Source organism: Macaca thibetana, chromosome 5 (genome assembly GCF_024542745.1).
Source record: "Macaca thibetana thibetana isolate TM-01 chromosome 5, ASM2454274v1, whole genome shotgun sequence".
In the NCBI taxonomy this organism is placed as follows: Eukaryota; Metazoa; Chordata; class Mammalia; order Primates; family Cercopithecidae; genus Macaca; species Macaca thibetana.
Window position 1 is genome coordinate 93,722,042 of NC_065582.1, and position 17,509 is coordinate 93,739,550.

Below are 17,509 nucleotides of genomic sequence, written 5' to 3' on the forward strand. Positions count from 1 at the left end.
TCACCCACTTTTTGATGGGGTTGTTTGTTTTTTTCTTGTAAATTTGTTTGAGTTATTTGTAGATTCTGGACATTAGTCCTTTGTCAGATGAGTAGATTGCAAAAATTTTCTCCCATTCTGCAGGTTGTCTGTTCACTCTGATGGTAGTTTCTTTTGCTGTGCAGAAGCTCCTTAGTTTAATTAGATCCCATTTGTCAATTTTGGCTTTTGTTGCCATTGCTTTTGGTGTTTATGAAGTCCTTGCCCATGCCTATGTCCTGAATGGTATTGCCTAGGTTTTCTTCTAGGGTTTTTACGGTTTCCGTCTAACATTTAAGTCTTTAATCCATCTTGAATTAATTTTTGTATAAGGTATAAGGAAGGGATACAGTTTCAGCTTTCTACATATGGCTAGCCAGTTTTCCCAGCACCATTTATTAAATAGGGAGTCCTTTCCCCAGTTCTTGTTTTTGTCAGGTTTGTCAAAGATCAGTTGTTTGTAGATGTGTGGTATTATTTCTAAGGGCACTGTTCTGTTTCATTGGTCTATATCTCTGTTTTGTTACCAGTACCATGCTGTTTTGGTTACTATAGCCTTGTAGTATAGTTTGAAGTCAGGTAGCGTGATGCCTCCAGCATTGTTCTTTTGACTTAGGATTGTCTTGGCAATGCAGGCTCTTTTTTGGATCCATATGAACTTTAAAGTCGTCTTTTCCAATTCTGTGAAGAAAGTCATTGGAAGCTTGATGGGGATGTCATTGAATCTGTAAATTACCTTGGACAGTATGGCCATTTTCATGATCTTGATTCTTCCTATCCGTGAGCATGGAATGTGCTTCCATTTGTTTGTGTCCTCTTTTAATTCGTGGAGCAGTGGTTTGTAGTTCTCCTTGAAGAGGTCCTTCACATCCCTTGTAAGTTGGATTCCTAAGTATTTTATTCTTTTTGAAGCAATTGTGAATGGGAGTTCACTCATGATTTGGCTCACTGTTTGTCTGTTATTGGTGTATAAGAATGCTTGTGATTTTTGCACATTGATTTTGTGTCCTGAGACTTGGCTGAAATTGCTTATCACCAATCCCACAGAAATACAAACTACCATCAGAGAATACTATAAATACCTCTACACAAATAAACTAGAAAATCTAGAAGAAATGGATAAATTCCTGGACACATACACCTTCCCAAGACTAAACCAGGAAGAAGCTGAATCCCTGAATACACCAATAAGTCAGGCTCGGAAATTGAGACAATAATTAATAGCCTACCAACCAAAAAAACTCCAGGACCAGATGGATTCACAGCTGAATTCTACCAGAGTACAAGGAGGAGCTGGTACCATTCCTTCTGAAACTATTTCAGTCAATAGGAAAAGAGAGAATACTCCCTAACTCATTTTATGAGGTCAGCATCATCCTGATACCAAAGCCTGGCAGAGACACAACAAAAAAAGAGAATTTTAGACCAATATCCCTGATGAACATTGATGGAAAAATTCTCAATAAAATACTGACAAATCGAATCCAGCAGCACATCAAAAAGCTTATCCACCATGATCAAGTGGGCTTCATCCCTGGGATGCAAGGCTGGTTCAACATATGCAAACCAATAAACGTAATCCAGCATATAAACAGAACCAAAGACAAAAACCACATGATTATCTCAATAGATGCAGAAAAGGCCTTTGACAAAATTCAGCCCTTCATCCTAAAAACTCTCAATAAATTAGGTATTGATGGGATGTATCTCAAAATCATAAGAGCTATTTATGACAAACCCACAGCCAATATCATACTGAATGCGCAAAAACTGGAAGCATTCCCTTTGAAAACTGGCACAAGACAGGGATGCCCTCTCTCACCACTCCTATTCAACATAGTGTTGGAAGTTCTGGCCAGGGCAATCAGGCAGGAGAAAGAAATAAAGAGTATTCAATCAGGAAAAGAAGTCAAATTGTCCCTGTTTACAGATGACATGATTGAATATTTAGAAAACCCCATCGTCTCAGCCCAAAATCTCCTTAAGCTGATAAGTGTTTGTCACTATTGAAAATAATTGAAAACATATGTCTGATCTAAAAAAACTTAGCATTAATAACAAATACCAGTTTTTACTTAATAATACTACAGAATCAGTATTGGAAGACCAATTGTACTGTGTACACATTAAAATATTTAGGTTTCTTTATATCATCCCTAAACTGATGTGAAAACAGCCGCCCTCCACATTTCACAATATATTTTTGAAATAGGCTTTACATTAAATGGTTATGACGAGAGAGAGAGACACAAAGAACAGGACACACAGAAAGATACAGAAGAAGCAGAAAGCACTTAAGAAAACTCAAAAAATGCTGAGACAATAAGCATATTTACCTTTTAAGTTGAAATACAATTGTATTACTAAGACCTGATAACTTTTAACTTTTATAATCTCTTGTTTTTGTTTTTGTTTTGTTTTTTGTTTTTTGGTTTTTTTTTAATGTGACAGAGTCTCACTCTGTTGCCCAGGCTAGAGTACATTGGTGCGATTCTGGCTCACTGCAACCTCTACCTCCCGGGTTTAAGCAATTCTCCTGCCTCAGCCTCCGGAGTAGCTGGGATTACAAGCATCTACCACCCTGCCCAGCTAATTTTTGTAGTTTTAATAGAGATGGGGTTTCACCATGTTGGCCAGGCTGGCCTCGAACTCCTGACCTCAAGTGATCTGCCCACCTCGGCCTCCCAAAGTGCTGAGATTACAGGCCTAAGCCACCACAGCGGGCCTAACTTTTATAATCTTTATAATGAATTTTTAGTAAGATTTATTTGTCATGGATGGCATGTAAAATGAATAGTTTAATCACTGCTTACTTCTTCCTTTTGAAAATAGCAATTCAAATACTATATATGGCCTGGTCCAGAAATGCAGATTTATATATATATATATATATTTATCAATACACTAGATTGGATTATTAAGTTACTGCAACTATTCCTATAGATTTTAGTTTTATTCCCATTGTAAGTTTGGAGTTTCTCATAGGGATTCGTAACAGTTCAAATCTGAACTTAGAATTACTCCTTGCTGAAGACGGTTCATGCCACAGTAGACAAATTTAAAATTGCAATTTACTAACAAGAACTGCCCAGAATTGTGTCTGCATCAGTGAACTTCCTGACTTTGGGAAATTAAAATGTTAGGCATTCTGCAAAGTTAGCACTTTCAACTCATTAAAAAATTTACACGTCACACAACTCTTCTATTAATTCTCAGAAGTACAGAGGAAGTGGCAGAGCTCTCCATGGCTAAATTGTGGTGTGGACACACTGCATACCAGGGCCCCCAGAAGCCCAGGTGGATTTAATGTGGGGAAGTAATTTACCTTACAACTACTCATTTCTTGACTTTAGAATGATATGTTCATAACCGCCTGTGGTAGGCATTTGAGAAGGTGCTAGTCATTTCCCAGTGAAATTCTTGTCAACACAGCAGTTTGATAGGAAAGCATAATTGTGAGTGGTAGACAGTAAGAGCTTTTATCTATAGTTGGAAGAAGTTGATGTCATAGCTGTGTTTGTGTAGTTCTTGATATGTGTAGCGTCCCAGCTGGCAAATAAATATTCTGTACGTGGCCTGCCTGCCCTGTACAATGCTACACAGTGTCCGGTATAATAAGTGTGGTTTGCTTTTGCTTTTTTCCTTTCTGGTAAAACATTTTCCTGGTTTTGAAAGCAGGGATGTGGTTAGAAACTTTAGCCCACAGAAGCCTAATGAACACCTATGGAGCACCACACAGGTTAGAAAACAAATGCAAGGTCTTTAGATTCTAGGTGGAAAGGGAACTCTGAGGGGATCAAGAAAGGTGCCACCATGCCAGCAACTACAGCAACGCATGGGCTCCTTCAAGATCACAGGGGTGCAGGTCCAGGGCTGCAAGCTCAATTTTCTTCTTGCTAAAAATCTAGCAGGTAGGTTCATGTATTCTAGAAGTCCAGCCACCTTACATCAGGACTCTTCATCATTTTACTTTTTCTATCACGTGTCTTTACTACCATGGAGGGATTCTGGTATCATTGCTCTTGGATTTATAATTTATTATTCTTTTTAAAGAGGCATTGATGGGGATAGAGTCCATTATATAATATAACACTCATATGAAACATATATAATGTTTTATAATACAGTTTACATAATATAGTTTATATGACACTCATATAAAACATATAATATAGTTTATATAACACTTATATAAAAACACTTGAGTAGCTGATCTATGAGTTTGATTTTAATGAACTTAGCCTAAATTTCAGGCATTTATGCTTCACCTACTGTGAATCATGAGATAACACATTTACATCCTGGGATATTAATTATCTACTATTCATTTTCTGAAGGGTGTGGTTTGTCACTGTAAGGAACAGGGCTATGGACCAGCTTAGTGAGGTGTGGCTGTTGTCCTCAGCAGGCTGGAGCAGTAAATTACCATGGCAATTTAGATAACTGACGTCAGTGATAAGCAAATGTTCTTTTTAATTGTTGTTGTCATGTTCTAGGATTTATGTATTCATTTATTTGGAGTTCCTTAAGCCCTATCAATAAATAAACCCTCAGAAGAGTGGTAAATTATAATAAATGACCCTGGGTGTCTTTGACAGACCTGACCTTTGACATCATTAGTGCAGCCCTGATGGGTTTGCTAGATAAGAGCTGACCTTAAAAGATAAAAGAAAATCTGGACATGTTTATTTTGAATGGCCCTTGAGGTTTTAATAGGAATATTTGCATCAGAAAAAAAATGTAATTGGGGTGAAAAAATTGCCCATGTTTTGGCTTAGTGTAAAAAGTCACTGGCGAAAAAGAAGACCAAGCAGCCAGGTCAAGGAGAGGGGATTCTTCTAACATAGGAGTAGAAAATGAGGAACAATCTTATCAAGTAGCCTAGTGGACTTAGAGTAGATAAATATTACTAAAACTGACCAAGACCTTTGTGACTTAAAAATAGCTACTTTTAGACAATATGCTTAATGCTTTTATAAATGACATTATGTCAAATGCATAATTTGCATCCTAGCTACCCCCATAAGATATGAATCCATCTTCTATTGTGCTTAATCCCCCACAGTATCCTAAAATCTATTTACATGTATTAAGGTCATAGAAGCAGCTCCTACTGTAATGTAATGAGTAAACCTCAAAGGCAAGCAGGACACCTCCTAAAACTCTACCTATCTCCCTTTTGGCCAAGTATCTGATACTAATGTAAAGACAGGGTTTTAATGCCCAGACACCTACAAGTAGACTTTGGAGGGCATAAAAAGTACCATATCTTATATTGTAGTTTAAAGATATTTCAGATTTCATTTTAATTCTATTTGCTGTCCACCTAATACACTGATTTCAGGCCCTGGCATTAGTTGCTTCTGACTCCAGTCTACTGTGTCAGACATGACCAAGTTAAGACAAAATTGAATTGAGCTCAATTTAATTAATACTCAAAAGGTAGAAAAAAGCCTTACAAACAAAACTTTCATTAATCCCTAGTAATAGTTCTCTTTTGCAAAGGAAGAAACTGAGGCATAGAATTGAAACAGCCCTCCCAACACCCACAGATGAGTGCTGGAGCTAATGTACGAAGGCAGATCTGTCTCATTCTTAAGACTGTTCTCATGCAGGATCTTGGATGCCAGAAGCAAGTGGTTGTCAGCTTTTATTGCTTTAAAATGGGGTAAGGATGCCCTATTTAATAAATGGTGTTGGTAAAACTGGCTAGCCATATGCAGAAAATGGAAACTGTACCCCTTCCTTACACCTTATACAAAAATTAACTCAAGATGGATTAAAGATTTAAATATAAGACCTAAAACCATAGAAACCCTAGAAGATAACCTAGGTAATACCATTCAGGACATAGGCATGAGCAAAGACTTCATGACTAAAACATCAAAAGCAATGGCAACAAAAGCCAAAATTTACAAATGGGATCTAAATAAACTAAAGAGCTTCTGCACAGCAAAAGAAACTACCATCAGAGTGAACAGGCAACCTGCAGAATGGGAGAACATTTTTGCAATCTATCCATCTGACAAAGGGCTAATATCCATAATCTACAAGGAACTTGAAAACAAATTTATAAGAAAAAAACAACCCCATCAAAAGTGGGCAAAGGATAAGAACAGACATTTCTCAAAAGAAGACATTCACGCAGCCAACAAACATAAAAAAGCTCATCAGCACTGGTCATTAAAGAAATGCAAATCAAAACTATAATGAGATACCATCTCACACCACTTAGAATGGTGATCATTAAAAAGTCAGTAAACAGGCTGGGTGCAGGGGCTCACATCTGTAATCCCAGCACTTTGGGAGGCCAAGGCAGGTGGATCACGTGAGGTCAGGAGTTCTAGACCAGCCTGGCAACATGGTGAAACGCCATCTCTACATAAATACAAAAAATTAGTTTGGCATGGTGGCAGATGCCTGTAATCCCAGCTACTCAGGAGACTGAGGCAGGAGAATCGCTTGAACCCAGGAGGCAGAGGTTGCAGTGAGCTGAGATCATGCCACTGCACTCCAGCCTGGGCAATGAGAGTGAAATTCCATCTCAAAAAAAAACAAAAACAAAAGTCAGGAAACAACAGATTCTGGGGAGGATGTAGAGAAATGGGAATGCTTTGACACTGCTGATGGGAGTGTAAATTAGTTCAACCATTATGGAAGACAGTGTGGTGATTCCTCAAGGATCTAGAACCAGAAATACCATTTGACCCAGCAATCCCATTACTGGGTGTATACACAAAGGAGTGTAAATCATTCTATGATAAAGACACGTGCACACGTATGTTTATTGCAGCACTGTTAACAATAACAAAGACTTGGAACCAATCCAAATGCCCATCAGTGATAGACTGCATAAGGAAAATGTGGCACATATACACCATGAAATACTATGCAGCCATAAAAAGGATGAGTTCATGTTTTTTTCAGATACATGGATGAAGCCGGAAACCATCATTCTCAGCAAACTAACTCAGAAACAGAAAACCAAACACCGCATGTTCTCACTCATAGGTGGAAGTTGAACAATGAGATCACATGGACACAGGGAGGGGAACATCAAACACTGGGGTCTGTCGGAAGGTCTGGGGCTAGGGGAGGGACAGCATTAGGAGAAATATCTAATGTAGATGACGGGTTAATGGGTGCAGCAAACCACCATGGCACGTGTATACCTATGTAACAAACTTGCACATCCTACACATGTATCCCAGAACTCAAAGTGTAATAAACAACAACAACAACAACAACAAATGGGATTTTCTTCTCACATGTAGAGCTCTTCCAATTATTGATGTTTATTTCCTTTTTCTACATGGCATCATTTTTGAGGGAAACGATGTTTCTCCTTTAAATATTTACTTACAGGGTTTTATGCCAAATGCAATGGATTAGCATGTATTAACAGCTACATCATTCTAGCAAGGCTCTCCAGTTACATTAGAGTGGAAATGCCAAGGTTTGGTACACCTCTTTGCTTGCCCCACACTTGAAACAGAAAACATTGTTTGGAAGGTTTTTTCATTTAAGGGAGACAACCTCTCTATGCTCTCTTTAGCTTTATAAATGTCATGACTGTAAATGTTTCAAATGGAGAGATATTTTACAATCCAAATCAGCAGGGTTATCTCACGCAATCACTGAACGATAAATTAAGCCAGGGGCCTACCAAGCCCTCTTCTGTCATTTCCTTATCTCTCCTCATTTGAATCTACTAATTATTGCTCACATAGTACTTAAGAAGGACAATGGAGGTGTAGCCTGAGGGCTGGGATCCAACCCTGGCTCTGCTGTTTCACCAGCTTTATAATGTTAGACAAATCCCTTTACCACTCTATGTTCAAAGGGTTAAATTAGGCAGTTCCAATCAATGATCTATTTTTGCTCCAACATCCTGGGGGTTTGCAAGTTTGTGAGAATATAGACTTGGTTTTGGGGATTTAAACTTGGCTAATGATGTTCAGAAGTTATGACATTTCTCACATCAGAATATTTGCTTGATAATTATTTCTATGAGAGTATGTATTATGGCATAAAAAGTTTGAATGATCATTTTTTTAAAATGTAGTAATAAAACCATGATCATTTTTTGCTATCTATCCATATTGCATGGAAATAAAAAATTTTTAAAGGCTAGAAAAATAAAAGTAGTTGCTGTTCATTGAGGAAATGAAGATTTACATTTGGTTTCTGGCATTGTTCTTGAGACTCTCAAATATAAACCCACCAAATAGGCTACATTTAGGTATATTGTTGCTCAGTTACTGGGTCTTGGCTGTGTACTTAGGGATAATTTGATATTACTTCCTTCAGCGTAAACACCAAGGAAAGCTCTCTTGCTCTCTTTCTTTTTTACAATGCTTGGACATGGGCTCTGATCTTTTACTCTTGCTCTCTTTCTTTTTTACAATACTTGGACATGGGCTCTGATCTTTTACAATGGTTGGACACCACTAAAAAGTTTGGGCAACCTCACCTGTAGTCTAAATGATGACCTTGTGCAAATTAGAAAAAAGTCATTCGTTCCCTAAGTCATTTTACTACCAGCAGCCAGAAAATGGTTCTATGATTAATCCAAATCTACAGTAAACACAAATATGAATGGTGCCACCCAGAGCTGGACAATGCAAAATTATACATTGTCAGTTTTATTGACCCAAATTTTAGTTGATAGAATTTCAACACTTTGGGTAACTTTGCAAACATCCTTTCTCACCTTTGAGACTGTCTCCTCATATGAAAAAGATTGAATGAGATAATCTCTTGAGATGATGTTTTGAGCAATTACGAGATGGTCTTCAGGTAAAAGGAGCATCGCATGAACTGTTTAAGACATAGCCTGCTCTTGCTCCAGTTTTCAAATATTTTTCCTTCACTTAAAGGTTTTCTCCAAATTGAATCTCCTTTAGTCCCTATTCCTGCAGGTCAGGAAAATCTATTCTTTAAAAAATAAATGTTCTTTAAAAATACAAATTGCAGCTGGGTGTGATGGCTCACACCTGCAATCCCAGCACTTTGGGAAGCCAAAGTGGGAGGATCACTTGAGCCCAAGAGTTCGAAACCAGCCTGGGCGACATAGCAAGGCCCCATCTCTACAAAAAGTTTTTTTAAATAGCCAGGGTTTGTTGGTGCAGGTCTGTCTTCCCAGCTACTTGGGAGGCTGAGATGGGAGGATTGCTTGATTCCAAGAGGTGGAGGCTGCAGTGAACTATGATCACACCACTGCACTCCAGTCTGCATGACAGAGCAAGATCCTGTCTCAAAATAAATAAATACATTTAAAAAAAAAAGTGGATATAGGTTATAAGCAGTTACCCTTAAAAAAGCACTGCTCTTGAAAAAGCAGTTGCTGAGGCCACACTGTCCCCAGGGGTAACAAGCCTCGTGCCTTTCCCTGAACGCCATGCCTGTCCTTGCCTTCTCAGTCGAAGAGAGGTGATTTTGAAAGTTGTTATCAAGGGAGGTGGATTTTGTTCTGGGCCATCCTTTCATGGCAAGATTGTATCTTTCATTGCAGGACATTCAATATCCTTGGCCTTCACTCACCAAATGCCAAAAAACAACCCCCTAATCCTTATGACAACCAAAAAAAAAAAAAACACCACCCCTACCCCATTTCCAAACACCATCTTGAGAAATGGCATCACTCTTGGTTGAGATATCTTTTTACCATCAATTTGCACTCTGGCCTTGAAATGTGCTTTGGAAACATACCACCACATCTTTTGCCAGAAGCCACAAAGGCCAGGCATAAGCCTTTTTACACGAAGAGAGTGAAAGAGTCCTTAGAAGAGAGCGTTGCATATGGCTTCTCTGAAAAATGGGGCTCCTTGTCTATGTAATAACTGGGGAAACTGAAATTCAAACGACTTTCCTAAGATCACTCATTAGATAATAGGCTATGTTGACTCTACAAATAAAATACCTTAAGGACCCAGCATCTTAGTGTACCTTAGTAATGCGCATCATAATTATATCAATGTCATTGTTGGTCATTTTTTGATTACTGGCAATGTACCAGCACCTTACAAATCTCATTTATCCTTTCCACAGCTCTAGAAGTATTCATATCCCCTTACACAGATTAGAAAACTGATGCTTAGAAAAGTGAAGTAGTTTGGCCACGCTCTCCCAGCTAAGTGGCAGAGCGAGGATTCAAGCTGATGTTCGTGAGACCAAAAAGCAGTGTACTGGCCCATGGCCTGGTGCTTTTTTTAGTCCACCTTACTTTGAAGTAGCAGGAAAGTTAACTGAAATCCCTAACTTTTGAACCAGGCTGTTGGTAGCAACCTAAAAACAATTATTTTGCACTGTGTTCTGCCGGAGATGTTATTTTCATTATTGCTAGGACTACTCTCAGCAGGGTCACCTCATTAGCTGAAGAAAATGTTCCCTGTTGCTCCGTGAGAGACGGATCAGATGGAGAAGCATAAAAACAAACTCCAGAAAGTGATTCTGTGTTCCCCTCATTTAGAGGATGGAACAGTAATCCCCTTCTTCTCTGATTCCCAGCCTGCTAAGTGATGTTTTATTTCTGTAGTTGCAGAAGTGTTTTGAAAATGATGGAAAAAGTTTTACAGGGATGCCTTCCAAAACTCTTTATCAGTGTTTCCATAACAGTAAATTGGAGTGTCGAACCTTTGGTGAGTACACTTAATGTTGGTCTGTTTTAAATTTTCCCATGTAGGAAAATAAGAGTTTGGCCAGATTGGTCCTAATTGCCTATGAGGAATAACTAAAGTAAGTGAGACTTTGTAAAATATTTTAAATTTTTAAAAATATTAAATATTTTAATATTTTTAATATTTTAAATAGAGTGAGGCTATATTTAATATTTTTTAATATTTTCTTTTTGTTCAGAACAACCTCAAATGCAAACACTTCATCAGTTATATTGATACACCTATCGACAGACATCTCCCAAGCCATGTGTTATAGAAACCACCTATGAATCCCTATCACTTTGCTCCATGTGAAAATCCATATTTATAGAAACCAAAGTGACTTTTTTTCAAAATGGCATTTGATCACAGGATTTGGATTTCACTTAGAATAAAATCAAAACTCACTGTGGAGGGCAGGTGCAGTGACTCGCGCCTGTAATCCCAGCATTTTGGGAGGCTGAGATGGGCAGATAGCTTGAGCCCAGGATTTCTAGACAAGTCTAACCATCATGGTGAAACCCCGTCTCTAGTAAAAATACCAAAATTAGCCAGACGTGGCGGTTCATGCCTGTAATCCCAGCCACTCGGGAGGCTGAGACAGGAGAATCGCTTGAACCCAGGAGACAGAGGTTGCAGTGAGCCAAGATCACGCCATTGCACTCCAGCCTGGGCGACAGAGGGAGACTCCTCATCCTGGCCCACCAGGACGTGACCTGGTGCTGCCTGTCCTCTGACCCCACCTCCTCCCTTTCTTTTCTCGCTTGCTCCCCACCCTCTAACCATTCTGTTTCTCTGTCAGGACTTTCGTATTTATTGTCGTTTCTCATCAAGCACTTGCCTCCTGATCTTCACTTGGCAGATTCTATCTTTTTTTCAAGCTTCAGGTCAAATTTTATCTCAATTAAAAAAAAAAAAATCTTCCTCAATTCCCTAAGTTGGCCATCCTGACATCTCCAAACACATTACATTCTTTTGGTTTATTTTTAAAAGAACTTTTTTACTATTTGAAATGATCTTATTATTTTGTTTACTTGCTTATTTTTCTGTTAAACTTCAGTAAAAATAGGAAAGTATCTCCATGTCTACAACAGAACCCAGAATATAATAAGGTTGAAGAGTATTTGCTAAATGGATGATGAATGAATGAATGAATGAATTCCAATTCTGTACCTGGAATGAGATTGAAGTTTCAGATAAATACCATAAGGCACAAAACATTCATTGAGTAGTTCGAATCTACATAATTTGTGAAAGTTGACATTCAAATTGAAATTACAAAGTTATATTCTCTATTCTTGGTCGGCCTGTCAAGAACAGGCATTCTGGTGGGAAGCAGGGATAAAAAACTCAGAACTGCTTTGCAGGGAGAAATTTCAGACCACATGATATCTAGCTGGAGATAGGCTTTCCTTTTGCCAGGTGCAACTTTTCTGCTTATTCAAGCAGGACCACACTGATTCTTTTCTTTTTATTTTTTGAGACAGAGTCTCGCTCTATCACCCAGGCTGCAGTGCAGTGGCACAATCTCTGCTCACTGCAATCTCTGCCTCCCAGTCTCAAGTGACTCTCCTTCCTCAGCCTCCCGAGTAGCCGGGATCACAGGCACACGCCACCACTCCTGGCTAATTTTTTGCATTTTTGGTAGAGACAGGCTTTCACCATGTTGCCCAGAGTGTCTCATACTCACGAGCTCAGGCGATCCACCTGCCTCAGCCTCTTAAAGTGCTGGGATTACAGACGTGAGCCACCATGCCCGGCCCGCCAGGCTGATTCTTACCAAAAGTTTCAAGATGAGCATCATAGGATTTGTAAATATGCCTTTTATACTCATTTCCTTGCCCTCTGACCTGCAAGAATATGTCTTTTGACATTCCTCTATTTAACATCGTCACTTTCAGGAGGATGGCATTGTGATCTGTTTCTCTTCTACTAGCAGTGAACTTGTTTTGTGTTAAGTCTTTGGGTTTTGAAAATAGAGCCTGTATATGTCCCAGATGTCCTTTTATTGAGTTCCCAGAATACAAATGGAAGCATTTTATTACCAGACAGTGGTGTTTAAAAATGAAAATCAAACCTAATACATGGACTCAGACAACTGGAATAAGGAATATAATATTTATAAAACTGAGTAGGAGGTTGCAATCATTGCTCTAAAATAAAGCATTAAAAATTAATTCAGAGCAAACCTGTCTGTGCTACAGCAAAGCTCTCTTTCATTAAGGTAGCACTGCATGTTTCTCCAGAATTAGTTCCCCCAAATAGGTAAATAGCTTGTAAGAACTGAGTGTTCGGCAAACTATGGAAGTGCTACGTGAGGCACGATTTAGAGCTGCTTTTAGTATTACAGCTTTATAGACCTTTCATTTTGAACCAATTAATTGTGAATCTTGCAGTTTTTCTCTGTTTTTCACCCTTGAGTATTACTAGGAAGGTTTAATTCACATGCTTCTTAGTCATCTTCATTTGGTTAATCCAGATGGTTCTATATCATTTGATCAATTCATATGCAGCAGCATAGTAAATCTTGGAGAACTGTGGTTACCAGTTATAAGATATACTTTAAAACTTTCCATAGGTTTTTCATTTCAAAAAGTTTGTGTTGCACATATTTTAAGTGACTTTTCCCTATTTTATTCTACTTCACATTATTCTCATTATCCATATTGCATTATTATTGTTAGTTTCCATCTTCAGAATACACTAAAAAGGAAGAGACATAAAATGCTAGTGCTATTTCTGCATTTTCTATGAGATGAAGTTTTTATTTTTACCGATATACACCATTTCTCTGAAGCCCTAAAATAAATAACCTTATAACCTCTAGGCCCTATTGATTTTCTAATGATTTCAAATAAAAAGCATCCAGTTTCCATTGCATTGACAAACTGTTCAGTCCCTGGGCAAAACCTATTGGATTCCTATTAAATGAAGGGAGCAAGGAACAACAGAAAATCCAAAAAGTAGATTTGAGATGGAGCGGGGGAGAGGTAGTCTCAGCTTAGCTCAGTAAATGGGTACTTAACCTTTGACCAATGATGACAGGTCTTCTTTAGTTCTCTTAGACCAAGCGCAAGCTGTTATGATTAAATAAAAAAGAAAAAAAAACTATTTAGAGCCTTACTGAATATGTCCTGGGAATTAAAGCATATGGCAGGGATAAGGAAAAAAGATTTTCCTTATGCTAATGACCCCTGATGTCTGAAATAAATTAGATCCATTAGAGTTTATGCTCAATAAAACAAAGACTTTGAGCACTCCAAAGTTAGTGACTCGAGACCAGTTTTTGCTCTAAAATTCAATCTGCCTGCTTATTAATTCTTAGTGAGGCTCCAGAGCAGACAGGAGATGCAAAATCATAATTCTGTACTGAACCAGAATTTTAAAAGACCACAGGTTTCTTTTCCTTTTAATTAAACCATTTTTCATGCTTCCTATTTTCTTTCCCTCATTAATTTGATTTTGTTCCCATTTTTGTTTCATTTTTTTTTTCTTTTCAAGGTTTCATTTATCCCATTTCAACTGAACAGAGAACCCAGAATGAATATGGATTTTCTTGTAAGTTTGATGTTTGGATTTTATGTCGCTGAATAATCATTTAACGTTATTGCCCCTAGTTCAAGTTTACCTTTCTTTGGATTACAGATGTGCACACAGGAAATAGGAGCCAAATATATTCTAACATGAAAAATAAATTAGATTTTCGCTGCTGAAGAGAAGAAAGGGTCATTTCAAGACTCTGCCAGCTTTAAAATCTATCAGTCTACCATTCAAAGCCTGAGTCCCAGTAGCTGACAAAACATATCATGAAATATGCTGATATAAGTAAAGGGCAGGGTTCAAATACTAAAAAGGAAAGGGTTGAAAAAAGACAGATCTATTGAGCTAGAAATCATGAATGTTGAATAAGTAATAATGGCCTGGCAAAGTAAAACGTTAAGGATTTAGATATAATATTCTGACCAGAGTTCAGAATCCTGCAGCAGTGCCTCGAATAAAACCCAACAGAAAAGTGAAGCAAGCGCTTTGAAAGCAGCACTCACCCAACCAAGAAAACTTGGTTTTCTGAAGAAAATCTGCTAATGTTGACTTGATTGTTAAGAAAGTGAATATTCTGGAAATTTTGGGAAGAAAATTATTTTTAAGAGAAAGCAAACCTCTTTTGGATACATTACATTTAAACACAAAATGCTAAAAGAGATAGAGCAATTTCCAATAGAGAATTCATTTACACTGCTAATATGTGAAAGATTGCATGATATTAGAGTGTGGGTTATCTTGTGAGCCACTGGCAAATGAAATGATGACTTATTTCACCATGGAAACCATGTGGCTGTGAGTCTTAGGACAGGGCCATGGTTCCTCCCATTTTAGGAGGTCATGGGACCTACAAATTTGAAAGTTCTCTCTCCCTGAAAAATGCATATGTATATAACACTGACCATTAAATTCTAGGTTGTTCTCGACCACCTGAAGTACCAATTTAACAACCTCTTTTACAGTGAGTGGAGCAGCTTTGATTAATTTTGCTGAACATGTTTTTGTGTATCACAGAAAACTAAAACCAGAGACTTAAAAACGTCAAAGGGTCCACAAAGGTTTCATTTCATTTGTTTGTTTTAATTATCAGCTTCTATCACCTTTTCCAGTTGGATGAAAGCATGTTCTATGCCACCAAGGCAACATGCAGCATTTATAGGAATTCTGTTCCAGAAACAAGGCCTCAGTTGACTGACACGCTGTGTTGGTCAAATGCTTATTTGCCTTTTGGGGTAGTCTGACCTTTCTGATCACTGAACCAGGCCTTTATCTTCCTTAGTGCACAAGAGAGCTATATTTTATTCTAGTAATGAGTAGCTCAAATGTAAATCTCTGACAGGGGACCGTGAGAAGCTCAGGGTTCTCAGAGATAACACTGCATCTGTATCAAACCCTGGACTTAGAAAAGGTTATCGGCATTAACCTCTGTCCCCCAGATCTGGGCCTTCTGAACGCACACCTTTCAAATCTAATATGTTTGCTCCTAATATTTGCTTTGCTTAGTTACACCATTCCCACCCACCTCTCCATTGATTTAGGGGGAAATGAGGACAGTGCTAGGGAAAGTAATTTGATGACTTGGAGTGATACTTAGGAAAATATTCTGGTTCAATAAATATACAGATTTAAAACATGCCAGATATTTCTAACAGTGTTTGTGTTTATGTTTTTAAAGAACTATCAGAGAATTCAAAGACCCTTCCAAACTTTTCCACCTGAAATGTGTAATAAACTTTTTTTTTTCCCTGTGGGTTGGGATGGTTTTAGTTTCAGTTTCTTTATATGCCTAGCAATAAATGGTCTGTTATGCTGCCCAATTGTAAGATAGATTAGTGGGTGGATAGATACAGAGTGAGAAAGGAAAAGAAACCAGAGATAATTTTCCACTGAAAGGCCACAGCCATTTTATATAGCTTTTGAAATAGATTTGAAATTAACCTATAAAAAAAGGCAGTAAATGTCTGAAAAAATTATGGCAATACATATGTGTACTGTGGGAAATTTCTATAAGCAGCTGGTTCAGTGTTTCACTCTTCCTTCTAGCTGCTCCTGATTCAGATGATGTTGCTCTCTATGTTGGGATTGTGATAGCAGTGATCGTTTGCCTGGCGATCTCTGTAGTTGTGGCCTTGTTTGTGTATCGGAAGAATCATCGTGACTTTGAGTCAGATATTATTGACTCTTCAGCACTCAATGGGGGCTTTCAACCTGTGAACATCAAGGCAGCAAGACAAGGTCAGTTGACATTCCACTTCACACCCTGTTACTTATGCATGTAAGCAGTTTCAAAATCAATGACTTCAGGGTCATCTCATTCAGCTAAAATGTAAGCTCCATGAAGACAGCAATTTGAGTTAATTTTGTTCATTACTGTATTGATGTCATTTATATAACAAATGAGAGTTAACAAGGTAAACAAATCCTCTTTTTTTTCTTTTCTGACAGATTGCTCTGTCACTTTTTAACTTCTATTTGAAAAGAATACACTGACTGGTTGACTGATTTCTTGAGTCTCCTTTTTCCCTTCCTTTGACTAGATATCTTGCTATAAATACAATAATTTACCAATGAACCCAAATCCAGCATAGACCAGGGAAACCATAGCTAATCGACACCTAGCAGGGCTCATTGTTCAATCCAATCTGTTGAAAGAGCTAAATACCTTGGGCATAATGAATAGATGTCAAAGCAAATTATAGAATGAGCTTGACCACTTACTTATAGCCAATAATAAAATAGCTGGTAGTTATCTGATTGCCCTGTTTTCAGTAGAGCCTGTCTATCCACCTCCAATATTAGCTGAGCTGCTTTACTTTTGGCTCAGAAAGTGTGAGGGGGAGTCTGACTAATGTAGTTTGGCCTGAATGGAGAACGCCAATGGGATTATTTTCTTTTCCTGACTCAGATCTGCTGGCGGTACCCCCAGACCTCACGTCAGCTGCAGCCATGTACAGAGGACCTGTCTATGCCCTGCATGATGTCTCAGACAAAATCCCAATGACCAACTCTCCAATTCTGGATCCACTGCCCAACCTGAAAATCAAAGTGTACAACACATCAGGTGCTGTCACCCCCCAAGATGACCTCTCTGAGTTTACATCCAAGCTGTCCCCTCAGATGACCCAGTCGTTGTTGGAGAATGAAGCCCTCAACCTGAAGAACCAAAGTCTAGCAAGGCAGACTGATCCATCCTGTACCGCATTTGGCAGCTTCAACTCGCTGGGGGGTCACCTTATTGTTCCCAATTCAGGTAATTCCTAGAGGTTTAAATTGCAAAGAGGCAGATTGAAACA

At 38.3% G+C, this 17,509-nt stretch overlaps 1 protein-coding gene across 2 annotated transcripts in view; it reads left to right on the plus strand.

Annotated features, from left to right (window-relative positions):
• Positions 1–17,509, plus strand: part of UNC5C (unc-5 netrin receptor C) — a 389,368-nt gene that overhangs the window by 320,159 nt on the left and 51,700 nt on the right. The window contains exons 8-10 of one of the 2 annotated variants that reach the window (XM_050791748.1): positions 14,178–14,234; positions 16,260–16,451; positions 17,122–17,466. In XM_050791748.1, coding sequence (XP_050647705.1) covers positions 14,178–14,234; positions 16,260–16,451; positions 17,122–17,466 — 594 coding nt within the window. The remainder of the gene's footprint in view (positions 1–14,177; positions 14,235–16,259; positions 16,452–17,121; positions 17,467–17,509) is intronic. The other variant, XM_050791749.1, reaches the window with a different exon arrangement.